Raw genomic sequence first — 25,456 nt, 5'->3', positions numbered from 1 at the left:
TGGTACAACTACATACTTTTATTTTCTTTAATTTAAGTGGAGTATCAAAAATATCCAACATAATCCACACTACCAGAAAAACATCTAAACACTCATCAAAACAAACGTATCATCCCAAAGGTTTCCAATAATCTTAAAGTTATAATAATATCAGATTTTATGGTACACTAATGGGCAGATTAATATTAACTAACTTTTATACAAAGGTCAGCTTTTTGCTATTTGTATAAGTAGCTGGAGGCTCCATACAATAATAACTCCTAAATTCTTTCAGAATGTCAGTAGCTTCTTCTCTCCATATCCTGTTTTGTTATCTGCAGGACACGTACCTTGACAGAGTTGGAAAGTCACCTCGCTGACCTCCTCTGTGAAGTGCAGTACGTACAAGGTGCATCATCACGGTCAGAAATCCCTGATGAGAGTCAAAACAGAGAGGTGGAGGATCTCTGGGAGGAGGCAACAAAAGCTGTAACTCAAAAGTAAAATCCAGCGTAGTGTGTGGTTATTAACGTTTGTAACTTTGATTGTTTCTGCAGCTCTTCCGTAGTTGTGTTACTCTGCTGAGCTTTTCTGTGTTGTGTTATGGGTCACATACAGACTGGAGCAGTGTTGTGTCCTAACAGAGCTGCTGAAGAGGTTTCAGAGCATTCGTGGTAAGCTGAGCGCGACACTGCAGCGAGCAGAAAGCGCTGTGAGTGAAAAAACCTCCTACATGGGGAAAGAAAAACTGCAGAGACTACACACTAAGGTAAGTCACACTGTTAAGCTTGACTAATGAACACAAAGATATCACAGCATTGACTTTTCTCTTTGTGCTGAAAACTTATCATTTAGGCATAATCCATATTGTTATGTGTCTGTGGTTTTAAAGGTCCAGGAAACAAAAGCAGAGCTGAACAGCCTTGGAGATGGTATAGAGGAGGTCCGCAGTGTCTGCAGACAGCTTCACACTCACCTACGGCAGATACCAGAATGCACATGCATCCCATTTGAGAGCGAAGCTGATGCTGTCATGGATCACTGGCTGGATGTAAGCTTATCCACTTTACACTGTTAACTTTGTCTTTTTTAAAAAAATTAGTTTTGTCTTTTTTTTTGCATGTTTTGTTTTAAAAAGATTTATTTTCCATAACTTTGGAGATTTGACTCATTCTTTTTGTGATATGAAAGTTATTTTTTAACTCCAGTGATATCACATTCAGTCTGTTGCATTCTCCAAGAAGAGCTGGTGATGTGAGGATGTAACTGTAAAAGCAATCTAAGGGAAAAAAAAGGATACTAAGAGGCAGAACCTGGTGCAAAATGATCGCTTTTCAGAAATGAGAGGGCAGCTGTTTCTAACAAGATAAAAAATAGCAAAGCTACAGCAAAACATAAACGCACCTGTTTAACCTTTGTGCTTGATTATTCGACGTTGTAATTGAAATAATAGGTTTTTGTAACAATATATTTTTTCAGCTGACTTCTTTGTTGTTAGGTTTACAGATTGTTACATTGGCATTAACCTAACTACACCCAATTTCCTATTATTTTCGAATGTTGCTGATCTTAAATGAGATAGATAAAGATGCATATTATTGTAGGTGTAGGTTGTTAACATTGCTGATATTTAACTTATTTGCAGTTATCAGAAAGAACAGAGTCCTGCCTTGAAAACCTACATCTAGCCTTGACTCTGTGGGACGGGGTCCTTCAGCAGGGGTCAGAAGTGGAGCGCTGGACCAGCGATAAAGTAGCTGTGTTTGCTCAGTGCCCGTCCTTTCAGTGTGAGGATGACATCAAGGCACTGCAGGTAAAACGGAGCTCTTGTGTATCATTCAGTTATGTTATGATCTCAAAGTTAAACTATAATAATGTTTACCTCACTCGCACTGTTACCAGAATGAGATTGTGCTTCAAGAGGAAAGTATACAGCATTTCCACCGTAGAGCCACTGAGATTCAGACACTGCTTCAGAGCGCAGAGTCCCCTCCGGAGCTTCAGGTAGGCATTGTTCCTCTGGTGTTATTTTCTTTATTTAGACGGAAATAAAGACAAACACAGTAGTTTTGGTTTTTTGTTTCACTTCCAGAAATATTTGACTGTATAAAATGTAGACAAAATGCAACACCTTATTTTTTTTCACACAAAAAAAACACATCAAATGTTTAAATAAGGAACACATCTAAAAAGAAGTTGTGATGGGGCAAAAGAAGGTTGGAAAAGTTAAAGAAGAGGGGATCCTACACAATGGTGAACATGGCCCTGTCACAACTTTTTTTCAGATGTGGTTTGATGACCATTAGAATAAGACCTGATTTTTCCAAGCGTAGCCTTAGAACGTTGTATAGACAGAGGTAACCCTCACTAATCTCTGATGCACACCCAGTCTCTTTACTGTGGAGGCAGGCCTGAAATATGACAGAAAACTCTCAGTTTCAAAAAGAGAAACAAGGGTTACCCCCCAGTAGGCATCCAGGCAGGAAAGAGTTAAACATTTGATGTGTTTTCTATGTTTTCATATGATCTACTTTGAATAAAATATGAGTCCCAAGTTTTGTTTGAAATTGTGAACTTATTTCCTGCTTGAATCTAGTTTACATTTTCAGTTGTTTTGTCATTTTCACTATTACAAAGGGTTTTTTGCTCATCAGTTCTTATGATTCATTTTGATTTGTCAAGGTGGTAGGAACCCAGATGAGGAAGAAGATAGAGCAGTTGAAGGAGCTCGTTTCTGAAGCTGAGGATGTTTACAAGCAGATGGTGATTACTAAAGGGCAAATCACTGGGAGGATGGAAGAGTGTTTCAACTCCCTGCAGAAGATTGAAAACTCCCTCCTTACTCTTTGTGGTCCTGATGTTGCAGACGTTCTTGCAAAACTTAAGGTGAGGGCTTAAATAAGACATATGAAATAATGAAAACACATAAAACACACCAATAGATACAAGATAATATCAAATTAGCATTGTCTTTTATCTGTCTGCAGGAGTTGTGTCAGCAGCTCCAGTCCCAGGATGAGCAGGCAGAGAGCTTGTTGGAGGACGTGCATGTCTTGGCCTCTATTACAGGTCCAGATAGCTTACAGAGTCTATCTGTGGAAGGGATCCAGCTACAGGAAAAAGTCAGAAAGACCCATCAGCTCTTCTCTGAAGTAGAAGAACAGACTGAGAGGAATATGCGTGATCTGGACAGGTAATAGACATCACATACAGAACAGTGTTGCGGTGCATCTGTGTTGTGTAATGTGTACAGATACATGCATCTACAATGAAAAGGAAATTGAAGCCTCCACTCATTAATGTGGCATGTAAGCAAACTTAAGAGAGCTGCTGGGCAGGAATTTTTGTTAACACGTGCTTGGTGACTTGACAATTTGTCATCATGGAATTGTCATAAAGAAAACAGGAAATAAATTATATTAGGAAGTTTGTTTAAGAGTAATATTGTTGTGCCAAAGATTTTGAAAACAGTGCATGCTTGTGCAGTGTTGTGCAATAATCTTGAGTCACTTTTCAAGACTTTCAAAGTTTTACTTTAGACATAGGCTGCTTTTCAATCCTTGTGCCTGAAAATTTCCAGAGGAAGTTTTTTATTGCTATTATTATGCCAACAATGACCTATGTCTCAGACCAGAAGATAAAATGATCATCATTTGGTCTCAGTTTGTTTTCCTATTATTATTAAGGTTTGATCTTTTGGGGGATTTAGTAACAAAACAAAAAAAATTAATCGCTCATCAGAGTCATCCTTGAAACTTACCATCCAGTCAAATTTGCTCTTACTCTGTACGTAAAACAGCTGTAAGCAGAAAAAGTCTTACAGAGTCACAGTGCTTAAACCAAAGAGAAGAAAGACATCAAAACAGGTTTGTCTGGTTTCCTGAGTCAGTCATGAATTATGTGGCAGAACCATTTTTTCACTGTAATGTCGTTTGAACGTATAGCATTGAGCATTGAGCAAATTAATGTGTTTGTGGTATGCACATGGGACGTATTTATGCTGTTTGTGTGTTTCAGGCTGCAAATAGAGAGGGACCATCTGGAGCAGTGGCTTCATGCTGCTGAGGAAAAAACAGCAAAGGAAGAGGATCAAAGTCTTCTGGAAGAAGAAGCGCTTCAACAAAGGTAAACCTTTCTCCTGAAGGTGTGTCACTCTCCATGTAGATTTGCAACAACTTGTATGTGTTCATGGCCCGTATATACTGCCTGATAACATATAGTATATGTATACTTTGCAGTATAATTGAAAATATGCTTTAAACATTTACCTGACTGTTTTATTTTTTTATTTACAACAATACATACAAGCAGTATTGATATTATTGTTGAAGTATTCCCATGTATTTTAAATTCACATATATTTTAATATGTTGGGGGTTCCTGATTACAAATAAAGATATGGAGGCTGATGTGTTTACTTTAGACTTTTGAAGGATGGAAAGTGACAGTGCTGCCAGTGCTACATATCAGATAGAAATGTGAAAACGTGAGAATAGCAGAGTGACAGTAAAGACAAACAAACCTAAAAAAAACATGCAAGTGTTCAGTGCTGTGATTTTGACTAATGCTCACCAAAGTGTCAGGAATCTTGGAAACTGTGTATTGTTTTGTCAGGTGACTCATTCTTTACTCCATGTGTGTTTTAATTACGCAAAGGTCTGTTATATTGTAGATAAAAAGCACTTGTTTTACATATATTTTATATTAGAGCTGGAGTAAATATTTTAATTTAAAAAATGCAATCATGTAATGCTGATGAACTACTATCACTTTTATTTTTTATCAGCTTAATATCACACACAGAAGTCCACACAGTAGTATCTACCACTTCAGTGTGCTTTGACTCTAGACATTAGATTTGACCCCATTATTAGCATTACAGCTTTGATTTCTCTGCAGGGTGAGGACAGAGCTCCTCAGTCAGCTCGTGTCATCTTTACAAAGAAGCAACCTTCAGCAGCTGGCGGTGGTGGAGAACAGTAAAAAGCTGTTGGAACGATACAACAACTCACACATTAAAATACAAGGTGACTGTAAGGAGACGCATTGCTCTCTGAGGGAGGACATCGAGGTGTTTCAGGCTTTATTCAAGTCCACACAATCATGGATCAGTGATCTGAGACAAGCTGCAGACTCTCCACTTGCTGAAAGCCCCCGGATTCAGACTCCGTTAGAGCAAAAACTTCACTGTGCTCAAGTAAGAAAATGTTGCCTGCACATACTAAGATACTCAGTTTCACTATATGTCATTTAGATCACAGATTTTATTTAGCGCATTTTATAAGAAAGAATGCTCCTTAAGTCTGTATCATACATACATGCATGTGCTAAGTACCTGTGTGGAGAGGTGACAGAAAGGCTTGATTGCTTGTGGAATATTGAACAACAAATCTTCTTACTCTCATATAAGTGATTGTGACGTGGGTGTGCCTACAGTTGTGTGTAATGTCACATGAGGGTGTGGTGTAGGTGCTTTCTTTTTCTCTACATTTGTTCCAACTTGTTCAAAACTAAGGAGTGTACATTTGCTGTGCAGAGCTGATGTTAGATTCAGGGAACTTTCTGGAATCTATATGTGTGTCTCAAAGCTGACAGTATCTGTCATACAGGCAGAATCCTGGAGATTTTTTATAACCGCTTTTTTGTTTTACTAAGGTTATATACTGACTTGTAAACCCTACAAAATCCATTGCAGGCAGTGTTGAGTGCCGAGTTAGAGGGGGAGGCTCGCCTGGAAGAGCTCAGAGTTACTGGAGATGGTCTGTGCCACAGGGTGTTGAATGAAGATGACCTGAAGAGGGAAGTTCAGGACACTGTTCAGAGAGCAGAGGAGCAGTGGCGGGAGACTTTGCAGTCAGTTGAACCGTATTACAGGTGAGTGAGGTAGAGCGGGTCATCTACTGATCAGAAGGTTGGTGGTTCGATCCTCCAATCTGCATGCCAAATATCCTTGGGAAAGATGCTAACCCCAAGTTGCTCTCTGATGCATCTATTAGAATATGAATGCGTATGAATGTTAGCTAGAAAGCACCTAAAAGCATAGAAGAAAGTGCTTGTGTGAATGGGTCATGTGGCATGTTGTATAAAGTGCTTCGAGTGCTGCGGGAGAGTAGAAAAGCACTATAATAGACTCAGTCCGTTTAAAACAGGTGTACTGTTCCTGAATTTAATAACTAATTAAACTAAGCAGTAAAATTATTACACATTACATAATAACAGCTATAAATCCTGGGATTTAATTAAATAATTTTCATGGTCCAGTTTAAGTCAGAAATGGTTCTAATCTCTTGTTCTTATTGTTCTTAAGCGCTCTAAAAGCTGATCCAGAGGTCACTTGTTTTTACCTGGACCAAAGGAGGGAGCTTTGCCACAAAGTGGAAGTGCTGCAGCGCCAAAAAGATCAGCTTCCCACTTTATTTCCCTGTCCTGGCACAGCCGAGCGTAAACAAGGATGCCGTCTTGCCCTTCAACTGCAGGAGGAAACTGAATCCTTGCAGTTAATGCTTAGCAGCCTGTCTAAGAGGAGAAATGAGCTGATTGAGCAAACCAGAGACAGCATCTGGAAAGATTCTTCCTGGGATGAGCTTTACACCCACTGGTCAACACTGATGGTGGAACTAAAGGTAAAATTACACTTATAATAGTTAACTGATGTCTATTCAACAATGTCTCTGAGCTAACACTATTTGCACATTGTTAGGTGGTAAGGATGTGGTAAGATCATTAATTTTTTGTCACAGTGTTTGTAGTTTTGCCACTGCAGTGGATTTTAAATAAAAAAAAAAATCATAAAAACAATCAATGAGTTTCAACTTTAAAATCAAAAGTTCAGGGGGAAAAATCATATTATTTGGGATTTGCAGCCAATTTTATATACAGTGCTCTATGTGTTAGAGGCTGAAGAATAATTAGAAAAACAAACAGAAGCGCCTGAAGTCTAGAACTCACCAAATGCTGTTTCCTCCAATAAAATGCTGTTCCTGTTTACTGCTGCCACTCTCAGCTGTTGCTTGTTTGTGGGTCTTTCTGCCTTCTGTCTTATCAGGTGGCTGACTTGGCCATTGAAGAATATGCAATTCCTTGCCCTTGAGAAACTCTTTTGTTGCTTTTGCTGTATGCTTTGGATCAGTGTCAATTTGCGCTGTGAAACTGTCTGATCAGTTTTGCAGCATTTGTCTGAATCTGAGCAGAGAGTATACTCATGTACAGTTCACAATCCATCCTAATGCTTCTATCAGCAGTCACATCATCAATAAACACTAGTGCCCTGGTTCCACTGCCAGCCCATGCTATAACGCCCCCTTCACCATCAGACCAGAGATAATGTGGTATGCTTCAGATCACGAGCTGTTTCTCTCCTCCATGCTTTCCTCTTTGTGTCACTCTGGTACAACTTAATCTTGCATTCATCTGTTCAAAAAAAAAAAAAATCATTTTCAGGACTGTTCTGTCTCTTTTAGATGATTTCTGGCAAAGTCTAATCTGGTCTTCCTACTATTGATGTTCTTCAGTGTAACCAGTCATTTGCCCTTTGCTGTAAACCCTCTGCATTTCCATTCATGCAGGCAGGTTTTACTGGTTGACAATGATATATCTTTCTTCTTGATTGTGTTCTTGACTTGATTTGAAGATGTTGACAGTAATTCTGTCATCGTGTACTTGAGTTTTCTTACGTGGTGTTTCAGGACTTTTGGCGTGGCTGAGCTGGTCAGTGCATTCATTCTTTTAAGAATTTACCAGCTTGCTAATTTGTCCGCTCCTACAGTTTTTGCTGTCTCTCTAATAGGTTTATTTTGGTTTTTCTGCATAATAATGACCTCCTTCACTTGTGCTGACATCTCTTTGGAGATGAAAGAAAAGAAAGCTATAAAACTGAAAGTCAATATTTTGAATGTATTTCAGATATTACGTCTGCTGCTACAGCTGAAAGTCTGAATAAAATCTCGGCTGTTTGATTAAAAATCCACTGTGGCGGTGCACAGAGGCAAACCTACAAGAACTGTCTTTGTGCAGCAAATTATGGACCTAACTTGGTTTCTCAGAGTTCAGAGTAAAGAGTTTTATTTGTTTACTTCTTTTTTCTTTTTTAAAATTCTATGCTCTTGTAGTATAATATGACATGATCTAGGGATAAATTAAATGTACATTAGCATCATTCATTCATTTCTTATTTTCCTTGTGTGATAGACACAGTGTTACCAGGGGTTGCTCATTTCCTTTGGGCCAGGACTCTGGCATTAAAGTCACAATACATACAGCAGCAGGTTGTGTTTCATCCACTTTATCATAATTTGATATGAACACTTTTGGAGCATGAAGTGTGGTCAGTTAATGGGTTGTGTTTCAGTCTATTTGTGTGTAAGCCTTCTGAGTGTGGCTTGTTTTACCTGTATCATCCACAGGGAGTGTGTTCCCGCCTTGAGGAAGGTGCGAGTAACGAGGAACAATTTGGCCACTTGCTGCAGCGCTGTTGCCACAAATTGATGTCCCTACAGGAAAGGATATCAGCCTGTCAAGGCCAGAAAGAAAACTCAGCAGGAACAAACACTGACATAGCAGCTCTGGAGGTGAGATGCATTAAGTAAACAGACCAGATGAGCTGTGTACAAGCTCTTACATTAAAAAAAAAATCATTGTTTAACAATATTAAAAAAAAATTTACACTGAAAAAAATGTTGGATATGCAAAAATGTAACCATCTATAGGGGGTTTCTCCTATAGTCACTGTTTTTTTTTTTTTGTCACTTTTTTAGGTTTTGCTACAAGAAGTAACTGGCACTGAAAAAGGTCTTTTTCAGCTTGTAACTCTCAAGGACTCCATCACAGTTAGTTTAACAGCTGAGGCCCAAATAAGTCTGACCCAACAAGTCAGCAACCTTCAAAACCACAAGAGGGGACTAGAGAGTAAAATCAGAGAGACTCTGGCACAGCTTCAAGTGAACAGTGATGAAAGCATTCAGCGAGTTAAAAAAGAAGCCTTGTATGTGCAGACAGCTCTTAAAGACCTGGCTGAAGGTGTCTGCAATCTTTCCAATACCCATGAAGCTTTGCCTGATATCAGCCAGCTGAAACAACAGTGGTGTATGATACAGGTAACATGAACATATACTTTGAAATGTTGATATATATCTGAAAAATAAAAATTGGAAAAAGACAGCTCACAATATTTAAACAGAAGGACTTGTGTGTCTCTCAGAGCTGTGATAGCAGCCTGACAGAGCTGGCAGCAAGAGCTGAAGACCTGCAGAGGGCCAGAGAGTCGACCAGCACACAGGAAGCCCTTCCTGCAGATATCATTTTGACTGTCAGTGCCATTTCTGAAGACCTTGGCAGGTGCTTTACCTCATTATAAAATGGAATAATTAACCATTCCTGCATTTATTCATCTTATCAACTGAATATGCAGTGCTAATTGTGAGAAATGATTTGTTAACTTTGACTTTTAGAAATTTCTGGGGATTTTAAGACTGCTCTCAAAGTAAAATGAAGATGAAAATATTAATTTAGTATCAAGAAAACAATTAAAGTGGCCTACCAACAGATAACAAGAAAAGACTTGTGCGAAACTTGCACTATTTGAAGCAGAACGTAACTTGGGTTGATGGTGAACATGACTTAGTTCATCATCAGTATTGTTGCAGTGAAGATATATGAGGGTTTACACATCCTCTGAATATGTGAGGGAATATGAGGGTTATTTTGAAAATGCACTCGTTCTAAATACTGTACGGCTCATTCACTGCTTGTGGTCTCGCTCCAGCCTCAGGTCTGTTTTTTTGCAAAAGAAGCAGGATTTTGCAGAAAACACTGCAAACAGAGTGAGAGAGCTCACCAACCAGATGCAAGAGTGGTGCCAAAGAGTACAAGCTGAACCATCAACGCATAGCCAGGTAAAGCTCAGCGTGTTCAGTATTTTTTTCTGATACGTGGAATAAATAAATAAATAAATAAATTAATTAATTAATAAACAAAAGTTTCAAAACAAATGTAAGCTTTGGTTCATATGCACAGGTAAACCTTTTGTTGTCTGCCTTTTGTTTTTTAAAATCTGCAAATGAATGCCTGAGTGAATTGCCAAAAGTATTCACTCACCCATCCAAATCATTGAATTCAGGTGTTCCATTCACTTCTAAAGGTATATAAAATCAAGCACCAAGGCATGCAGATTGCTTCTACAAACATTTGTAAAAGAATGGTTTGCTCTCAGGAGCTCAGTGAATTTCAGCGTGGTGCTGTGATAGAATGCAACATGTATAGTCTTGAAATTTCCACAATACTAAATATTCCAGTTATCTGTTCATGGTGTAACAAAGAGGAAGTGATTGGGAATGACAGCAACTCATCCACAAAGTAGTAGGACACGTAATATCCTCGAGCGAAATTAGCAGATGCTGCATAGTGCGCAGAGATCGCTAGCTTTCTGCAGAGTCAATCCTAAAGACCTTTAAACTTCATGTGGCCTTTGGATTAGCTCAAGAACATCCGAGCCTTACATCACCAAGCACAATGCAAAGGGTCAGATGCAGTGGTGTAAAGCATGCCGCAACTGGGCTCTAGAGCAGTGGAGACATGGAGAGAGTGATTGGTGGACGGAGGATTGTGGTGTGGAGTTGTTTTTCAGAAGTTGGGCTCGGCTTCTTAGTTCCAATGAAAGGAACTCTTACTACTTAGGAATACCAAGATATTTTGGGCAATTTAATGCTCCTAACCTTGTAGGAACAGTTTGGGGATGGGCCCTTCCTGTTCCAACATGTCTACATGGTCCATAAAGACATGGATGAGCAAGTCTGACATGGAAGAACTGGCCTGTACAGAATCATGGCTTCAACCCGATAGAACATGTTTGCGATGAATTAGAGCAGAGACGGCAAGCCAGGGCTTCTCATCCAACATCAGTGTTGACCATCACCTTGGTCAAAAATGTATATTTATATGTATAGAACCTATATGTGTTAACACGCCTTCTTTGCCACATATGCACCCTCTTGTATTCAGAGAGTCATGCATGGTGAAGAATGTGAAAAACACTTGAATATTTCTGTATAAATGTTATCTTTGTCTAAACGAACAGTTTGTCTGCACTCTCCATCTCAGCAAATCTCCCTGCAATATCTCCCCACAATACAGACACTTTATTACAGCTGTAATATAACAGGACATGGTTGGGCTGTTTGAGCACTGTATTGAAGCTGCTGTATTCTCCCTGCTGTGTATTTACAGTGCACCTGTCATAATTGATATTTCATGTCATCTTTCGTTTCTCTAGCATCAGTAAAGTGTCTCCTTAAATGATAGAGTATTATAACTGAACTGGATCAGTACATCTTCTGTCATATGGATTAGGGGATAAGCATATTGGGAAATACAAAAGTAATTCAGGTGGAAAAAACACCTTGACTTGTCGCTTGTTGTTGACACAGAAGCAAAATTACAGTGAGTGAGATCTCCCGTGGTGAGGTTAAGCAGTCTTAAAAGGCACACTGTGACCTCAAACCAAAACAATCGGGATCAATAAGCGTTTACAGTTAGATAAGATACGAATCTTGATTAAACCAGATGTTTTTGCAGTGCGTGGTTTCTGTTTTACCCTTTTTTTAGTCTTTTTTTTTAGCTTGTGTATCTGTCTGTGCTGTCACAGGGAGCTCTGGATGAAGGTTTGCAGATTCAACAAGCACTTTATAATGTGCTCTCAGAGCAAGATTTTCTACTTAATTGCCTGGGAACAAATGTGGCACAGGAATTGGAGAAAAATGCTTCAGGTGCACTCACTGAAAGCCAGTCTGCACTTGAAACCCAATCTAAACACCTGGTGAGTGTCTCCCTTGTCATAGAAATGTACAGTTTGGTGAATTTATGGCCATAACATTATTATTGTTTTTAATATTGTTTATTTCAAAGGTCATTCGTGTTCATGGCAATGTGCAACTGGAAAACAAAGATTTGCCAAGCAGAAGTGAACAAGACAGTCTAAGAAATGAAAGTGGAGCACCTCATTTGGCATCAAGTGATAAAACTACAGCAGTGGGTCTTACAGCTTCACCACACAGCCAGGAAAACTCTGAAACTAATCAGAATGACAACAAAATTCAAACCAAAGGCACCAAACTTCATACAGAAGTATCAGGAGGTTCAAATGTGGAAGCCGATGCCACAAAACAAGAACAAGCAGGCGTGGTAAAAACCGAAGATGATGCCTTAGCCACATGTTCAGAAACTCCCAATGTTTTAAAGACCCAGCTAGAATCTCGCCACTTAACACCACAAGAATTACACTTGAAGTCTTATCTTGGGTCAAAAGATAATAGCGCACTCAGGGCACTTTCTGGAAATGACACAGGGCCATTAGTGCCAGACTCACATCCTACGCTTAACAAAAGCTTAATAGCTCAGGAAGAAAACACACCATTGCAGAGTGACACCACCTTCACCTCTGTCTCAGAATTCTCAGCTGTAGGTGCAGACAACACTAAAGCAATCGATTCAGCACACTGTGTCACATCCTTGATAGAATTACCACCAACAAAGCCAGACAACTTCCCCACTACTGCCTCTGAACATACTGTGTCCAATCATCTAGAAGCACAATTGGAGACATTCAAGGCAAATACAAATGCTCAGGGAAAACACTGTAAGGACGATGGTGTCGCCACAAAGAAAGTGTTCACTGTTGTATTGGACATGGACCCACAGGACATACAGCAAAGGGACAATTCTGGTTTATGCTCCCAGGAAGCGGGGTTCTCGGATGAAAAAAACACACAATATTCAGGTACAGGATTCCCAGAGATGAAAACTGAAGTCTTTATGACGTCAAACAGTCAGGAATCAGACAAAGGATTGCAACAGTGCACATTTGAAGCACAATCAGAGACTTGTGAGGCAGTCGCCGATGTGCAAGAAAAGGAGAATTTCTCTAAATGTGTCAAAAGTAGCCCGGCAAAGGTATTTACCATAGTGTTAGACATTGAGCCGCAGCCATTCGACACGCAGGAACGTGAAAAAGCCAACAGCCCTGATTTACTCGGATATTCACAGGAAACACAGTTTTCTAATGCTAGGCCTACAGAGGTTTCCAGCAGAGCATTTCCTCAGAATAAGTCAGGGCACTTTACCACATTAATTAGTGCTGGATCAGATGAGGTTGCCTTCTCAAACTCTTGTGCAAGTCCTGAATCAAACCCCTCTGTGTTAGTGAATACAGTTTTGGAAGAAGCAAACTGTTCAAGTGCCAAATTACCACGTAGAGAAAACCACAAAACCCATGGTTTAAAGCTTAACGAGGTGTCGAAATCCTCTAAATCATGTTGCCCTGTTGCTGAATGTCAGCATGCTGGTGCACAGACAGCAGAAACAACATTTCCAGATGTCAAATTGGAGGAGACAACAGATTTCTGTGACTCTGGGGAGCAAACAGAGAGCACAGTGGATGATTCTGTGGAAAGTGGGGAGGCCTTAAATGGCACACATATATCTGCTTCTGGCAAGAAACAAGTGACACCTGATAGCACTGTATGTAACACAGAAGCAGCATATGAGGAGGTGCCAAAGGGAGAAAACACAGAGGAAGCAAATGAATTTGAAAGCACAGAATGTAAAGTTTCAGAATTGCCAGTAAAACGAGACATTGCTTCGCTGCCAAAAGACAAAAATGAGGGGAAGTTGCCTGCAGCACTAGAGGACATGGGAGTAACACAGGAACAGGTAGGTGCCATTTGAAAATTTTACTGACTGGATTTTTCCTCACAGTTCTGCTCTTTCCGGACTTAATATGTCTAAGAAGCTAGGAAATCGACATATATATATATATATATATATATATATATATATATATATATATATATATATTCTAACAGACAGGCATTAAAAGCCATTATGTTTTTCTAATTTTTTTTCACTTATCATCATCAGTGGTAATTTGGTTAGATGCTGTAATTCTGGCATAGCAGGTGGTAAACCAGCAGGTGGCTGGAAAGACCGGAACGCCCCCTGTTTGCAGTTAGAAGGCGTCAGTGACTGCAAATACCTGTAAATAAATTCAGAGCTGCTTAATGCTGTGATCTGTAAGCTGACAGTCTCTGGAACTTTCCATAAAAAGTGTTAATTTGCATTTGAACTTCCTGATGATGAATAACCCAGACTTTCTAGGTGATTCATCTGTACCTTTTTTCTAAAATTACATGAAGCTTGTTTGACATTTAAAAACCATTGTTATTTCCCTATGTTACCTTAAAGCTAGAGAATATGTGTATGGGAGAGAGAAGCTGTGTTTCTGACATTTTGCAACTGTGAAGTTATCAAAAAATTTTGTCCTAAATTTAGTGGGAATTTGTGTTCTTTAAATACATTTTTTCTTTTCACACTTTCCATTCAAATGCCACCATTTTGCTCAAATCCCTTCAAACTTCTTTATGGGAAATTCACAGTGAAACGAATAAACTGGCTGTCACTGTGTTTTACACAAACTAATGTTATACAGAATGCAAGTACACACATTTGCAAGCCTCCACAAGATTTTTGGGATTTTCTTGTGATATCAGCTGCATGCCTGTGCCCTGCTTGCAGCAGCTCCAAAAGAAGATAAGACATTAGATACGACAGACAAGAGGGTGAAAAAAGGTGTAAATGAAACTGACACCAGGCTCGGAATCATATTTTCAAGACAACTCGATGTTTTCATTATCGGCATAATTAAAGCATTTTTAATAGAACAGTCAGTTACAAAGTTCCCAGATTATTACACAAGCACATTGACCATCTGACCTTGTCATAACTTTCACAGGACTGCAATTCTGTGAAAAACTCAGCACACACGTAATGTTTTCACATGAATTAAAAGGACAAATAAAAGCCACGTTGTTTATTTATAATTGGATGCACTTGATTAACTGGTCACCAGCAAGTGTGACCTCTGCTATAAAAGCAGACGTTTTGGGCACTTTGCTCATCTGGAGCATTCAGGTGTGTGTTAACACAATGTACTGTAGCAACTGTAGCAACAACTTCTCAAGAGTGGACCAGCAAATTCAATCAAAGGTCACACCATGTAATACTTAATACTTACTTAACAGTTGGTGGATTAATCCCTGACTTCTCCAGTTTGCATGGCTAACATCCTAGGGCAAGACACTAAATCCAGGTTGTTCTCTGATGCATTCGTTGGAGTTTAAATATCAGGCAGAGACTTAAGCATAGAAAAAAGTGCTTGTGTGAATGAGACATGTTGTGTAAAGTGCTCAGGTAGAATAGAAAAGCGCTACATAGGAACCAGTCTATTTACCATGTTACATTTCATCACATAACATTAGAAAGATGACTAAACAAGTATGGCCTGTTTGGAAATGATGCCAGGAGAAATGGCTTTGCTTAAGTTTATAAAGCTGCATGTGAACAAACCACAAGACTTCTGGAACAATGTCCTTTGGATTAATGAGACCAAAAGATGTTTGGCTATAATGCAAAGCACCACATACCAGTTATTTGTCAAATAACTCATATCATTTGTCAAGCACAACATTGGAGGGCTGATGATTTGGGTTTGTCTCACAGCCAAAGGACCCGGGCACCTTGCATTCTTTCACTCAACTGTGAAATCTTTGGTAAATAAAAGTATTCTAGAGCCAAATATGAGGCCATCTGCCTAACAGCTAAAGCTTGGCCACAACTGCCCTATGCAACGGGACAGTGATCCCAAGCACAGCAGCCAATCTACAACAAAAAGACCTAAAGAGAACTGTGCATAAATGAATGGCTGGAAACCTCAATGAAATTGAGGCAGCGCTGTAAAGGAGAGTGGAGTAGAATTCCTCTGAAATGATACAAGAGACTGATAAAGTCATACAGAAAACATTTACAACCACTCATTGTCGGTTGTGCACCATTTCATTGAAGAACATTAATGTTATTATAAAATTTTGCCATTCAGGCAAGCTTGTGTTTGAGTGTAAAAAAATTATCTTTTGTATTGTGCTAGAAACATAAAACGTGCAGCATGTTTTCATATCATCGTTCAACTCCACCCTCCTGGTGGTATACACCTTAGTCATGTCCAAGATATTTTAAAAAAGCACCTCCCTGTTTGTAACCTAGCATCCCATGCCTTGTTTTAGTGTTTGTTTCTTGTCTAGGCAAGCTATAACAAATCATTTATTTCCTAAAAGAAGTTAGCAGGAGAGCATAAAAGGAGCCCTTGTCCCCCAGGGCAGACTGCTTATTTCTCAGGCACATTCTTGTGTTAACTGTACTGACTCGCCGGGCTACCGTCAAACGTAATAATATTTAGCACTGGTGGAGCAGGGAGAGAACAGGAAGTTCTGTCATTATGCACAGACAAACATGTGGGAAGAAGAAAGCTAAAATGTGACACCACCCCTGTCTTCTGTGTCTTCAGCGTCAGATCCCAGAGAGCATGGAGCCTGAGAGGACGGCCCCGGGTTCACCAGCTGATCTGGGTTCTAAAGAGACACCAAGTGGACCGGCAAACTCCGGCAAAGAAAAGCACACCATGCAGGATATTTTTTCTGATATGCAGAATGTGGCGGAAAGAAGTAACATAATAAATGTGAGTATCAACCAGTTTTAATTATAATAATATACTGCATTACTGTAGGCTTGCTGTGCTGAACATTTAATAAATGCTACTTGTAAAAGTCAGAACAAAACATTCAGACTGAGGGAATTAAAGTTAAGTGAGCTTTACTGTTTATGTTTATGTCATAAATCTCATAAATCTGCATTAGCAAATAATACATAGCAAGATAGCATGGAAATATAACATGCATCTATATATTTTTTACTTTTTCTGTTTGATTTTCAGTACAGATGCATGTGTCTAAAAATAGCAAGTGCATGGGACAGTGAGCAGATAAGAAAGGCAGTGTTTTGATTGATGCCTGTGGGTTCCCTTGATGCTACTGACAGGAAGTATCTATGAGATACAATGCTTTCCTGTTTGTAGTTAGGAAGTCTAATTGCACACAATATACAGCTGTTGGATTTTTTTTTAGCTTCCATCGTCCTAGTTTGAGTGTTTGTTCACGGAAAGCTGAAATAGTTTATAAATTGACAATGATAATTAATCACAAAGATCCCTGGTAAAAGTTATAAATGTTATAATAGTGTAAACCAACCAGACTAAACTAGATCTCTATGATAATTTATACTGAATGTTTGTATTTGCTGTCTTTACAATATATACACATAGTTAATTGGTTTTCTTGGTTTCACTGCCCTATTTGTTATTACCACTATGTCCTTTCAGTACATGTTTTTTAAACATAATTCTTCAGTCCATTTTTCCTAGCTGTATTATGTGGTAAACAATTCTGGATTACTTAAATGTAGCTATTTTATATTATTTTTTCACTTATATTACTTTCTGTTAGGGCTGTTCGATATAACGATATATATTGGATGACGATATCGCGTGTCCGCTTGTTTATGTTCCACATAAACCTTTCACAATAAAGCTCAAGATCCTGTTGAGATTTTTCAAAATAAACTGCATCGCGTGAAAGAGCAGATTATTTACGGATGAGAAGTAAAAAAGAGCCGCCAGGTGCTAAAAAAAATAAACCTTAGACTCAAACGTTAGAACAGGCTTTTCCCCGCAGCACGCCGTGTAATAAATACTCACAAAGAAAAAGGCGGCCTTTACAACTTATGTCTAAAAATGTATAGTTTCATGCATTGGTTAAAACACTCGACTCCAGCTACATGACGCGCAGCTGGAAACACTTCCTGCAAGACGAGCTGAGATTCACAGAATTTACAGAAAATGTTACATTTTTGTGATTTATATCGTTATCAGGACGATAGAATTCTTATATCGGGATATGAGATTTTGGTCATATCGCACAGCCCTACTTTCTGTAACATAATGTTTTTTTGTGTCTTTTAACACTTGTATTGCTCTTTTTTTTTTTTAGAGAACACCACATATAGATTTAAACTGGTATCTGAAGTCTTCTCCTGGTGAACAACAGATTCAGTTGGTAGGAACTGTTCAAAAGATTCTCGCATGTCGATATCAACCAGCCCAACTCAGTGTCATAGCTATGACCAAACAACTGGAGGAAGCAAAGGTATACACTCTAGTTGTATTTACGTCTTTCTTGCAAGAATATGCAGATTTGTTAAAATTGAAAAATGCACAAATATCTATAAATGTCTCATCTGTGTACTGCAGGAGTACCAGCGCACTGTGCAGGAACAAGTTGCTACTTTAAAAAACTCAGGTGCCTCTAAGGCTTGTGAACCAAGTGCCTTAAACAGTGCTGCAGGCCAATGGAGCGCAGCACTGCTAGATGCTTCTGCCACAGTGCAGGTCAAAGCAGCACAACTGGAGCAGGTCAAACAGTACCACAAGCAGATGAAGCTCACCAGAGCTTTTCTGGAGGTTATAGCCGCTGAGAAGGAAAAAACGAGCTTGTGAGTAAACTTGTGAGCTGGATTTTGTGCACTTGGCGTTTGATACTGTTAACTAATTGCTGTTTTTTTGTTCTGGATTTCATTAGACACTCTTTGGGAAGCAGTGCACTACAGGCTGAAAAGCTTCATGTGCTCCTGCAAACAATGGAACAAAAGAAAGCTATGATGGAAGGTTTGCTACGCTTAAGTAGCCAGTTGTCAGTGCACTTGAGTGACGCTGAAAGTTCAGGTGCTCTTCTTGGTCAGCTTGGAAATGTTCAGGAAGAATGGCGGCTTCTAAAAGGAAGTATCAAAATAGCTCTGCGGCATGCCTCCAACTCCACCTGTCAATCCTCCCTTCTTTTGAAAGAAGCCGAACAGCTAAAAGCCAAACTCGAAGCTCTCCAGAAATCCGACTGTCAAAACCTTGACAGCAAAAGTGCCTTGGAATGTGTTTGTCTGACCACAGACCTAAAACTGTATAACCAGCTTTACATACATTTACAGTCCCAGTCAGATGCTCTCAACAATTTTTGTCTAGGTCAGAAGGAGAAAGATGAAATCGAGCATAGTCTTCAGGAATTGGCTTCCTTGCTCGGGGTCACCAAAAAGAAACTTGATTCTGTCACACTTAGCTGTGGTGACAGTTCTCCAACTAAGATCAACAAACAGCTACGAGACTTGATTGTATGGGCTAAGCAGGCAGAAAATCATATCTCTATTGGGAAAAAGTTAGCTCTTTTCCCAGAGGAGGCTCGTATTCAGATTGTCGAAATGAGGAAATTTCAGGCTGATATTTTATCTAGACAGTCCAAGATGAGAGTACAAGTTGACGAGATGAAAGAGTTGGCCTCTAATATGGAAAATGAAGAAAGTGACCAAGTGTTGAGGACAGTAGAAGACCTTTATGAAGCTATTGCTGACAGTTTGGATCTTGTTCTTGACACCATGGAAAAAGATCTTAAACAGAGAGAGAAACTGTTATGCGAGCTTGCTAGCATGGATGCCTGGTTAGCAGAAACGCATGCTAAAAGAAACCCCTGCACTCACATTGAGAATATTTCAAAAGCGGACCTCAAAAAGCTAGAGAACGACCTGAAAACTCATGAATTAGCCACAGTGGATATAGAGAGCCAGCTAGAACTGGTGGAAGTGATGTCAGAAAGTTGCAGGAAAATAGCCATAGGGTTGAGTCCAGCAGAGAGCCGCTATCTTGTCAACAGACTTTCAGGCCTTTGGACAGAATTAGATGGATTGCTAGCTCATGAGAAAGCCACCAGCTGGGAATTAAAGGAGCTGATTCATGAGTGCACTACTTCAGATGAAGAGTTATCTTCCATTCAGGCTAGTTTAAAGAAAATTTCTGCTGATCTAGAGCAGCTGAAGATCCCTTTGACCCAAGAAACCCTTTCAATGATTGCACAATGGAAACACATGCTAATGGAGCATCAATGTCAAATCCAGGAGCTTCAGCATTGCCTGGAGGCCAAGCGAAGCTCTGTTCTGTGTTTTATCGGGGAACTGGAAGACCGGTTCAAAGCTCTTAGCATAAGTGCCTTTGAACAAGAAAGGTTTCTGCACCTAAAGACACAAATGGAGGAATCTAAAGATATTGTCAAAGAGCAAATCCAGAATGCCAAAAACAAAGCACTCGGTGTGGATGAGAGGTTTAAACTATGCCAAACAGTCCTCGTTGAGATTCCTTTAGTCAAAACACAAAGTCAAGAAGCAACAGATCAATTGGAGGTTATAGCTCAGGAGTTGCACCCATCTGTTCTTCATTTAGAGAGGGAAAGGATTCATCATATAATTGATACTTTGGAGTCTTGGGAGACTCTTGGCACAGATGATATCAAAAACCTAGAAGCTCAGCTCCTGCTAGGTTTACAGTTTGACTCAGAGCTTCCTGCTTATATAGAACTCTTAGAAAGCATAAGAGTCGAGCTGGAAGGAACTGAACTGTTAAGTCCAGAAGTAACAGCCATAGATATTGCACTACAACGATACTGGGTCATTTGGCGAAGTATGGAGTCTGGGATGCGAGTTTTGGAAAATCTGGGACAGAAAGAAAAAACTGACCTGAGGAACTACAAGGAACTATATTCACTTCGAGATTCAGTCATGCAAGAATGTCACTCGCAGATGGTAAGCTTAAATTATTTATATATTTCATATATAGTTCATATTTTGGGTTCATGTTTGGGTGTTTTCAAAAACTCTTCTTTATTGTGTAACATCTGTTCAACAGGTCATGCTATCACAAGCTAGAGAATCCTTGAAAGATTATCACTGGGCTGCTCAAGGAGCAATAGTATTCCTACACAATGCTGAGGCAACATTCTTGTCAGCTCCTGGAGGGTTTTTGGATTGTGCTGAGGAACAAAGACAGACCCAAGAGGCTTTAGAAACTCTTGAAAAAGGTTTTCACGCTCATATTTGCCACCTTGTTGAACGGGTACCTCGTGAACCCTGCCTTTCCTTCCCAAAGACCGAGCAGCTCCACATCAACATCCTCAGCCAGCTAATGGTTGGAAGAGCCATACTGGAGGCCCAGGCGCAGCTCAGGCTTGAGTCCTTGCAAAGGTACTTGGCTGTTCTCAATTTCTAAATGTAAATCTCTGTACCTTTGCGTCTTATGTATTTTCTTCACATTTCTTGTTCTCATAGGTGTGAATTGAGACAGCAAAGTCACCAAAAGTGCCACAAAGACATTTGTCAACATCTTTCACAGTTTGAGGAAAGGCTTTCAGAATGTGCTGCAGAACATGTGACATCATATGACAAATGTGTTGCCCAACAAAGAAGAGCTCAGGTAGGTTAGATTCAGCTTTATGTCATTATCTCTACGTATTGTATCTGTTTGAACCTGGCATTTAATCACTTTGACAGCATAGAATTGTTAACTGTTTAGCCATACTTGCAAAAATGCTTTAAGAAAGACAGTGCTAGTCTAGCTGACTTTGGCTGCTTAAAATATTTCATTATCTGTTTGACTTTCATGATTTTAAATTTTAACTTTCATTACATTTTCAAGCTTCTGATGGAAGATCTTCATGGTCTTGCTGGGAGGATAGACGACCTGAGAGCTGTTTGTCCAATGCAGGGTTGTGGGGTTGGAAAGGATGGTGAGGTTGGTGCCCTCTGGAGGCACTGGTTGTCATTACTTCGTGATGTTGGCCTCCTGATGGTACGCACAGAGCAGAGAGGAGAGGAGTGGAAAGACATTACTGCAAGCGTAAGTTTAAATCTCAATAAAGCCTTTCGTACATTTAAAAACAAACAAATAAATGGCAAATTAAAACTGAATTAATATTTTTTACCTCTTTTGAAACTTTTGCTTTTCACTAACCAGAACTTAGTATGTCAAATGACTTTTACTGTTTTCTGATTAAAAAGACAGAGAAGTGATCCATAGATATTGATGCTTCAATTTGATTTTCTTAGATGGAGCAGTGCTGCAGCTTTTTAGCCAGACTTCAGGCGGAGGTTCGAGACCCCACCACTGTGAACTTCACTGGAGAGGATCCACAGGAGCTTCTCGCCCTGGCTGAGATCCTTCAGACAGGTTTGGAGCAGGAGCAGCAGGACCTGGCCTCCCTGGAGCATCGACTGGAGCACGCCCTGAGCTTATCAAGTTCCCCGGGGCCTATTGGCAAAACGCTGGTGAAGATCCAAGATAATGTCAGGAGGTGGGACTTCTTTAATATACATTTAGAAAGTGATTATTTATTTATGTCGAGTATGCTGAGAAGATACTTTTTTGCCCACAGCTTAAAAGAACGAAACCTGCTGGTTGTAGCTGCAGCCCAGGCCGAGGAGAGAGAAAGACGACAAGTTCAAGAAGAGATGGGACAGATTCAGAAACACGTGTTTCTCATTCTTCCGGCACTGGAAGCATGTTTGAATCCAAGCGAAAGACAGGTGGGCTTCGTCTTTTAATGTTTGAAACTTGGTATTTGAGATTTTATAGAGAGTGATATTAAAAAACAACAATAATATGGCTTCTTGTATGCATGTAATAACAAGTAATCACCTTTAAGTGTTTAACATGTCCAACTTTATTATTGTCATTATTCATAAATGATGAAATATTACTTTCTTATGAGTGTTAGATTTGAAGTTGTTCACATTATAGTGAGAAATACAAGCTATATAACAGTCAAGTTACAAATTGCACAATTTAAACTGTTTTTTTAGGTACTCTTCTGTCCAGCTGCTCTCATTTGTAAAAAATCAGGGGTGCAGTAGAGTAGAGGGAGTAGAGTATTAAATGTCTGACCCACACTCCCAGTCTTTGTCTGATTCCTGTATTTTTTGTCCTTTCCACACTGACAGGAGCTTAGAAAGGAGTTGTCTTCCCAGAAGACCAAGCTTAAGTGCATCACAGACAGTGTGCAGAGCCGATACACAGAGGTTCCTGTGGATATAGGCAAGCAAATACAGGATCTCCAGATGTCTCTGCAGAGAGCAGAAGAGAAGGTGACAAGAAAATTGATTTCAAACTGTTGAGATCTGTTACTGACAGATAAATGATCTTAAGCTAAAGTCCATTGGTGCAAATGTGCTTGTGTATGTGTCACACAGCTCATAGAGAACAGCCTCGTTAAGAAACTGGCTAGCAGAGTGCTGGAGTTGGGTTCTGGCATGGAGAAGGTGAACGCATTACTGGAGCAGAGAAGTCCAACAGTCAGTGAAGCTCAGAATGTCCTGAAGGTGTGTGTATTCCTTGTTTTCTGTTTGCTTGTGTGTCCACGTATGAAAAATAAATAAACCCACTGTTTAATTATGTCTTGTTAACAACTTTTTAAACTTTCTGTATTTTCAGTGCTGACTGTTTGTGTGTCCATCTGTCAGTGAGATTATGCAAAAGCTTCTCAGCTGAAATTATTCAAATTAGTGCAGAGGCAAAGAAAGAAGAGAAAGTGATCTCGCTCACTTTCATTTATAGTATTTTTGTAGGTTCTCAGTCATCCAGATCAGTAGTAGCAGTCTGAAAAAAAGCCAACCAGACTTCTTTAAATTTATAAAGATGCATCACCTCTCACTCACAAAAATGTGGATCATTACCACTGTGAGACCTTCCCCCACCTTTTTTGTGACCTGTTGTGAGTGGGTGGGGAAGCATCTGGGAAGGGATCTAAGGATTGCATTGCATCTCTGTTCAGTGATAGTCGTTCCTTTACTCCTCTTTCAAGCTATCTGTCTTTGGGATCCTCGAAAAAGTGACCTTTACCCATTAAGTGTAGTTGTAGAGCTGAGTCTTGTCTTTTTGAAGTGCCTCTTCTGTGTTGTGCCATATATTTGTGCAGTAGCTGTTTTGGTTTCTCCTATATAAAGTTACAGGCACACCTCACTGTACTGCACAGCATACACTATGTTGTTTAGTTTGCGTTTGGGAGTTTTGTTGTTGCAATGAACCTGATGAACCAGTCTTTTACTGTGAAATTCAACTTTGAATTCACAGCTCTTTACTTATTATCATTATTATCTTTACTTATAAAGTATGCTATAATTTGAATAACTATTTAACTTCAGATCTCATTTGAAAAGTTGCAAGTTGTATAGCTGACTAAGATAAAGTCAGATTTTCTTCAACTTCCAGCCACTTTGAGTGACCTCCACAAGCTGTTTGTCAATTTTATTCAAGCCAAATGAAACAGCTACAGATTCCTAAGAACTAATGCTAATCCACATTACCATCTTGTTCTTCAGCATGTGTGGGATGAGCTGGATGCCTGGCACAGCAGCTTGATGCTCCTGGAGAGCGAGGTGCAGGATCTTGCAGAAGAGCAGCCGGATCAAGCCCAGCTTCTTATTGACCAGCTCACACAACCCCAGCAGCTCTACCAAGATGCAGCACAGATGGTTGAGCAGCGTACAACCTTTCTCAGCAAGGTCTAGTGCCACTACTATTGCTGCTCACCAATATAGATATATTAAATACAAATCATTTGTAGGCTACATATGCTTAATTTATTTTAGCTTACCACTCCATTTGACTGAATGCTTCATTTTCCATATATCGTCTTTTATGTTAGATCCCAAAGTGTCTTCAGGAGTTAGAAGATATTCTGCACAGCGCCACCCGCTGGTTAGGTGAGGCCCAGTCATGGCTCAGTGCTCCCTGCTCATTCACAACAGCAAAAAGCCTCCACAATCATGCAAAGTCCCTGCAGGTCAGTGAAGAAGCATGCTAACTTAATTCTTTTGTTTATATCTGTTTTATGTAATCTTCATGTCTTTATAGTTTCATTTTTTCCTACATGTATCCATAGATTGTATCCTCCAGTAAACCTCTGTATTTAACGCCTGTATTAAAATGCATTGCCATTCCATGGTCACAAACAATATTATAGTGTAGTATAAGTACTATAATAGTATAATAATATAGTATATATTTCTTATATGTCTCAAAATTAACTTTACAAATTGCCTCACAATGGCAATGAAACAGCATATACAAGTCATAAAATATCAACATAACATTAAAATCAAATAAAAGTAAAGTAAGTAAAGTAAATCAGAAAACTATACCAGCGGTCCCCAACCCCCGGGCCTTGGACCGGTACCGGTCCGTGAGTCGTTTGGTACCGGGCCGCGAGAGTTGAGGCTCAGGTGTGAAATGTGTGGTTTTCAGGGTTTTTATCGGTTTTCAGCGTTATTTTGTTATCGTTTTTATCGTTAACTCGGTTTTCCTGGGTCTTTTCACGTGTGTTATGAATAAATCTTCTTTTTTTCGGTACCGGTACTAGTTTTATTTTGTTGTATTTATCCGTGACACCTTAAAGGCCGGTCCGTGAAAATATTGTCGGGCATAAACCGGTCCGTGGCGCAAAAAAGGTTGGGGACCGCTGAACTATACAATCTACTATGTTTATTATGTTAAAGGTGTGGGAAACAACTTTAATTTGACTTTGACATTGGATAAACTGAGGTACTGTACCAAGGTGAAGTTTAGGATAATAAAGATCATTTTTGAATTGTGACTCATGCCAAGCTACCCGAGTACAGTCCAAGAATAAACATTTTGATCTAAAAAACAAACCTAAGGGGTTCCCTTTAACAAATTTTT

The 25,456-nt window shown here is 39.5% G+C and overlaps 1 protein-coding gene across 10 annotated transcripts in view; it reads left to right on the top strand.

Moving 5' to 3' along the window:
- Positions 1 to 25,456, top strand: part of syne2a (spectrin repeat containing, nuclear envelope 2a) — a 90,264-nt gene that overhangs the window by 17,192 nt on the left and 47,616 nt on the right. For all 10 annotated transcript variants that reach the window (XM_084952548.1, XM_084952551.1, XM_084952545.1 and 7 more), the window contains 30 exons: positions 321 to 479; positions 598 to 748; positions 872 to 1,030; positions 1,625 to 1,792; positions 1,882 to 1,983; positions 2,662 to 2,865; positions 2,967 to 3,172; positions 3,997 to 4,104; positions 4,879 to 5,176; positions 5,675 to 5,853; positions 6,287 to 6,602; positions 8,382 to 8,546; positions 8,733 to 9,071; positions 9,176 to 9,312; positions 9,740 to 9,869; positions 11,618 to 11,788; positions 11,878 to 13,680; positions 16,367 to 16,537; positions 17,904 to 18,059; positions 18,164 to 18,405; positions 18,492 to 20,529; positions 20,633 to 20,967; positions 21,052 to 21,196; positions 21,419 to 21,619; positions 21,829 to 22,073; positions 22,155 to 22,305; positions 22,720 to 22,863; positions 22,969 to 23,097; positions 24,097 to 24,279; positions 24,423 to 24,560. In XM_084952548.1, the coding sequence (XP_084808674.1) occupies positions 321 to 479; positions 598 to 748; positions 872 to 1,030; positions 1,625 to 1,792; positions 1,882 to 1,983; positions 2,662 to 2,865; positions 2,967 to 3,172; positions 3,997 to 4,104; positions 4,879 to 5,176; positions 5,675 to 5,853; positions 6,287 to 6,602; positions 8,382 to 8,546; positions 8,733 to 9,071; positions 9,176 to 9,312; positions 9,740 to 9,869; positions 11,618 to 11,788; positions 11,878 to 13,680; positions 16,367 to 16,537; positions 17,904 to 18,059; positions 18,164 to 18,405; positions 18,492 to 20,529; positions 20,633 to 20,967; positions 21,052 to 21,196; positions 21,419 to 21,619; positions 21,829 to 22,073; positions 22,155 to 22,305; positions 22,720 to 22,863; positions 22,969 to 23,097; positions 24,097 to 24,279; positions 24,423 to 24,560 (9,073 nt within the window). The remainder of the gene's footprint in view (positions 1 to 320; positions 480 to 597; positions 749 to 871; positions 1,031 to 1,624; positions 1,793 to 1,881; positions 1,984 to 2,661; positions 2,866 to 2,966; positions 3,173 to 3,996; positions 4,105 to 4,878; positions 5,177 to 5,674; positions 5,854 to 6,286; positions 6,603 to 8,381; positions 8,547 to 8,732; positions 9,072 to 9,175; positions 9,313 to 9,739; positions 9,870 to 11,617; positions 11,789 to 11,877; positions 13,681 to 16,366; positions 16,538 to 17,903; positions 18,060 to 18,163; positions 18,406 to 18,491; positions 20,530 to 20,632; positions 20,968 to 21,051; positions 21,197 to 21,418; positions 21,620 to 21,828; positions 22,074 to 22,154; positions 22,306 to 22,719; positions 22,864 to 22,968; positions 23,098 to 24,096; positions 24,280 to 24,422; positions 24,561 to 25,456) is intronic.

This window comes from Perissodus microlepis, chromosome 15 (assembly GCF_051167445.1).
Source record: "Perissodus microlepis isolate ML-2025 ecotype Zambia chromosome 15, ASM5116744v1, whole genome shotgun sequence".
Lineage (NCBI taxonomy): Eukaryota > Metazoa > Chordata > Actinopteri > Cichliformes > Cichlidae > Perissodus > Perissodus microlepis.
This window is presented reverse-complemented; position numbering and strand designations above follow the sequence as displayed.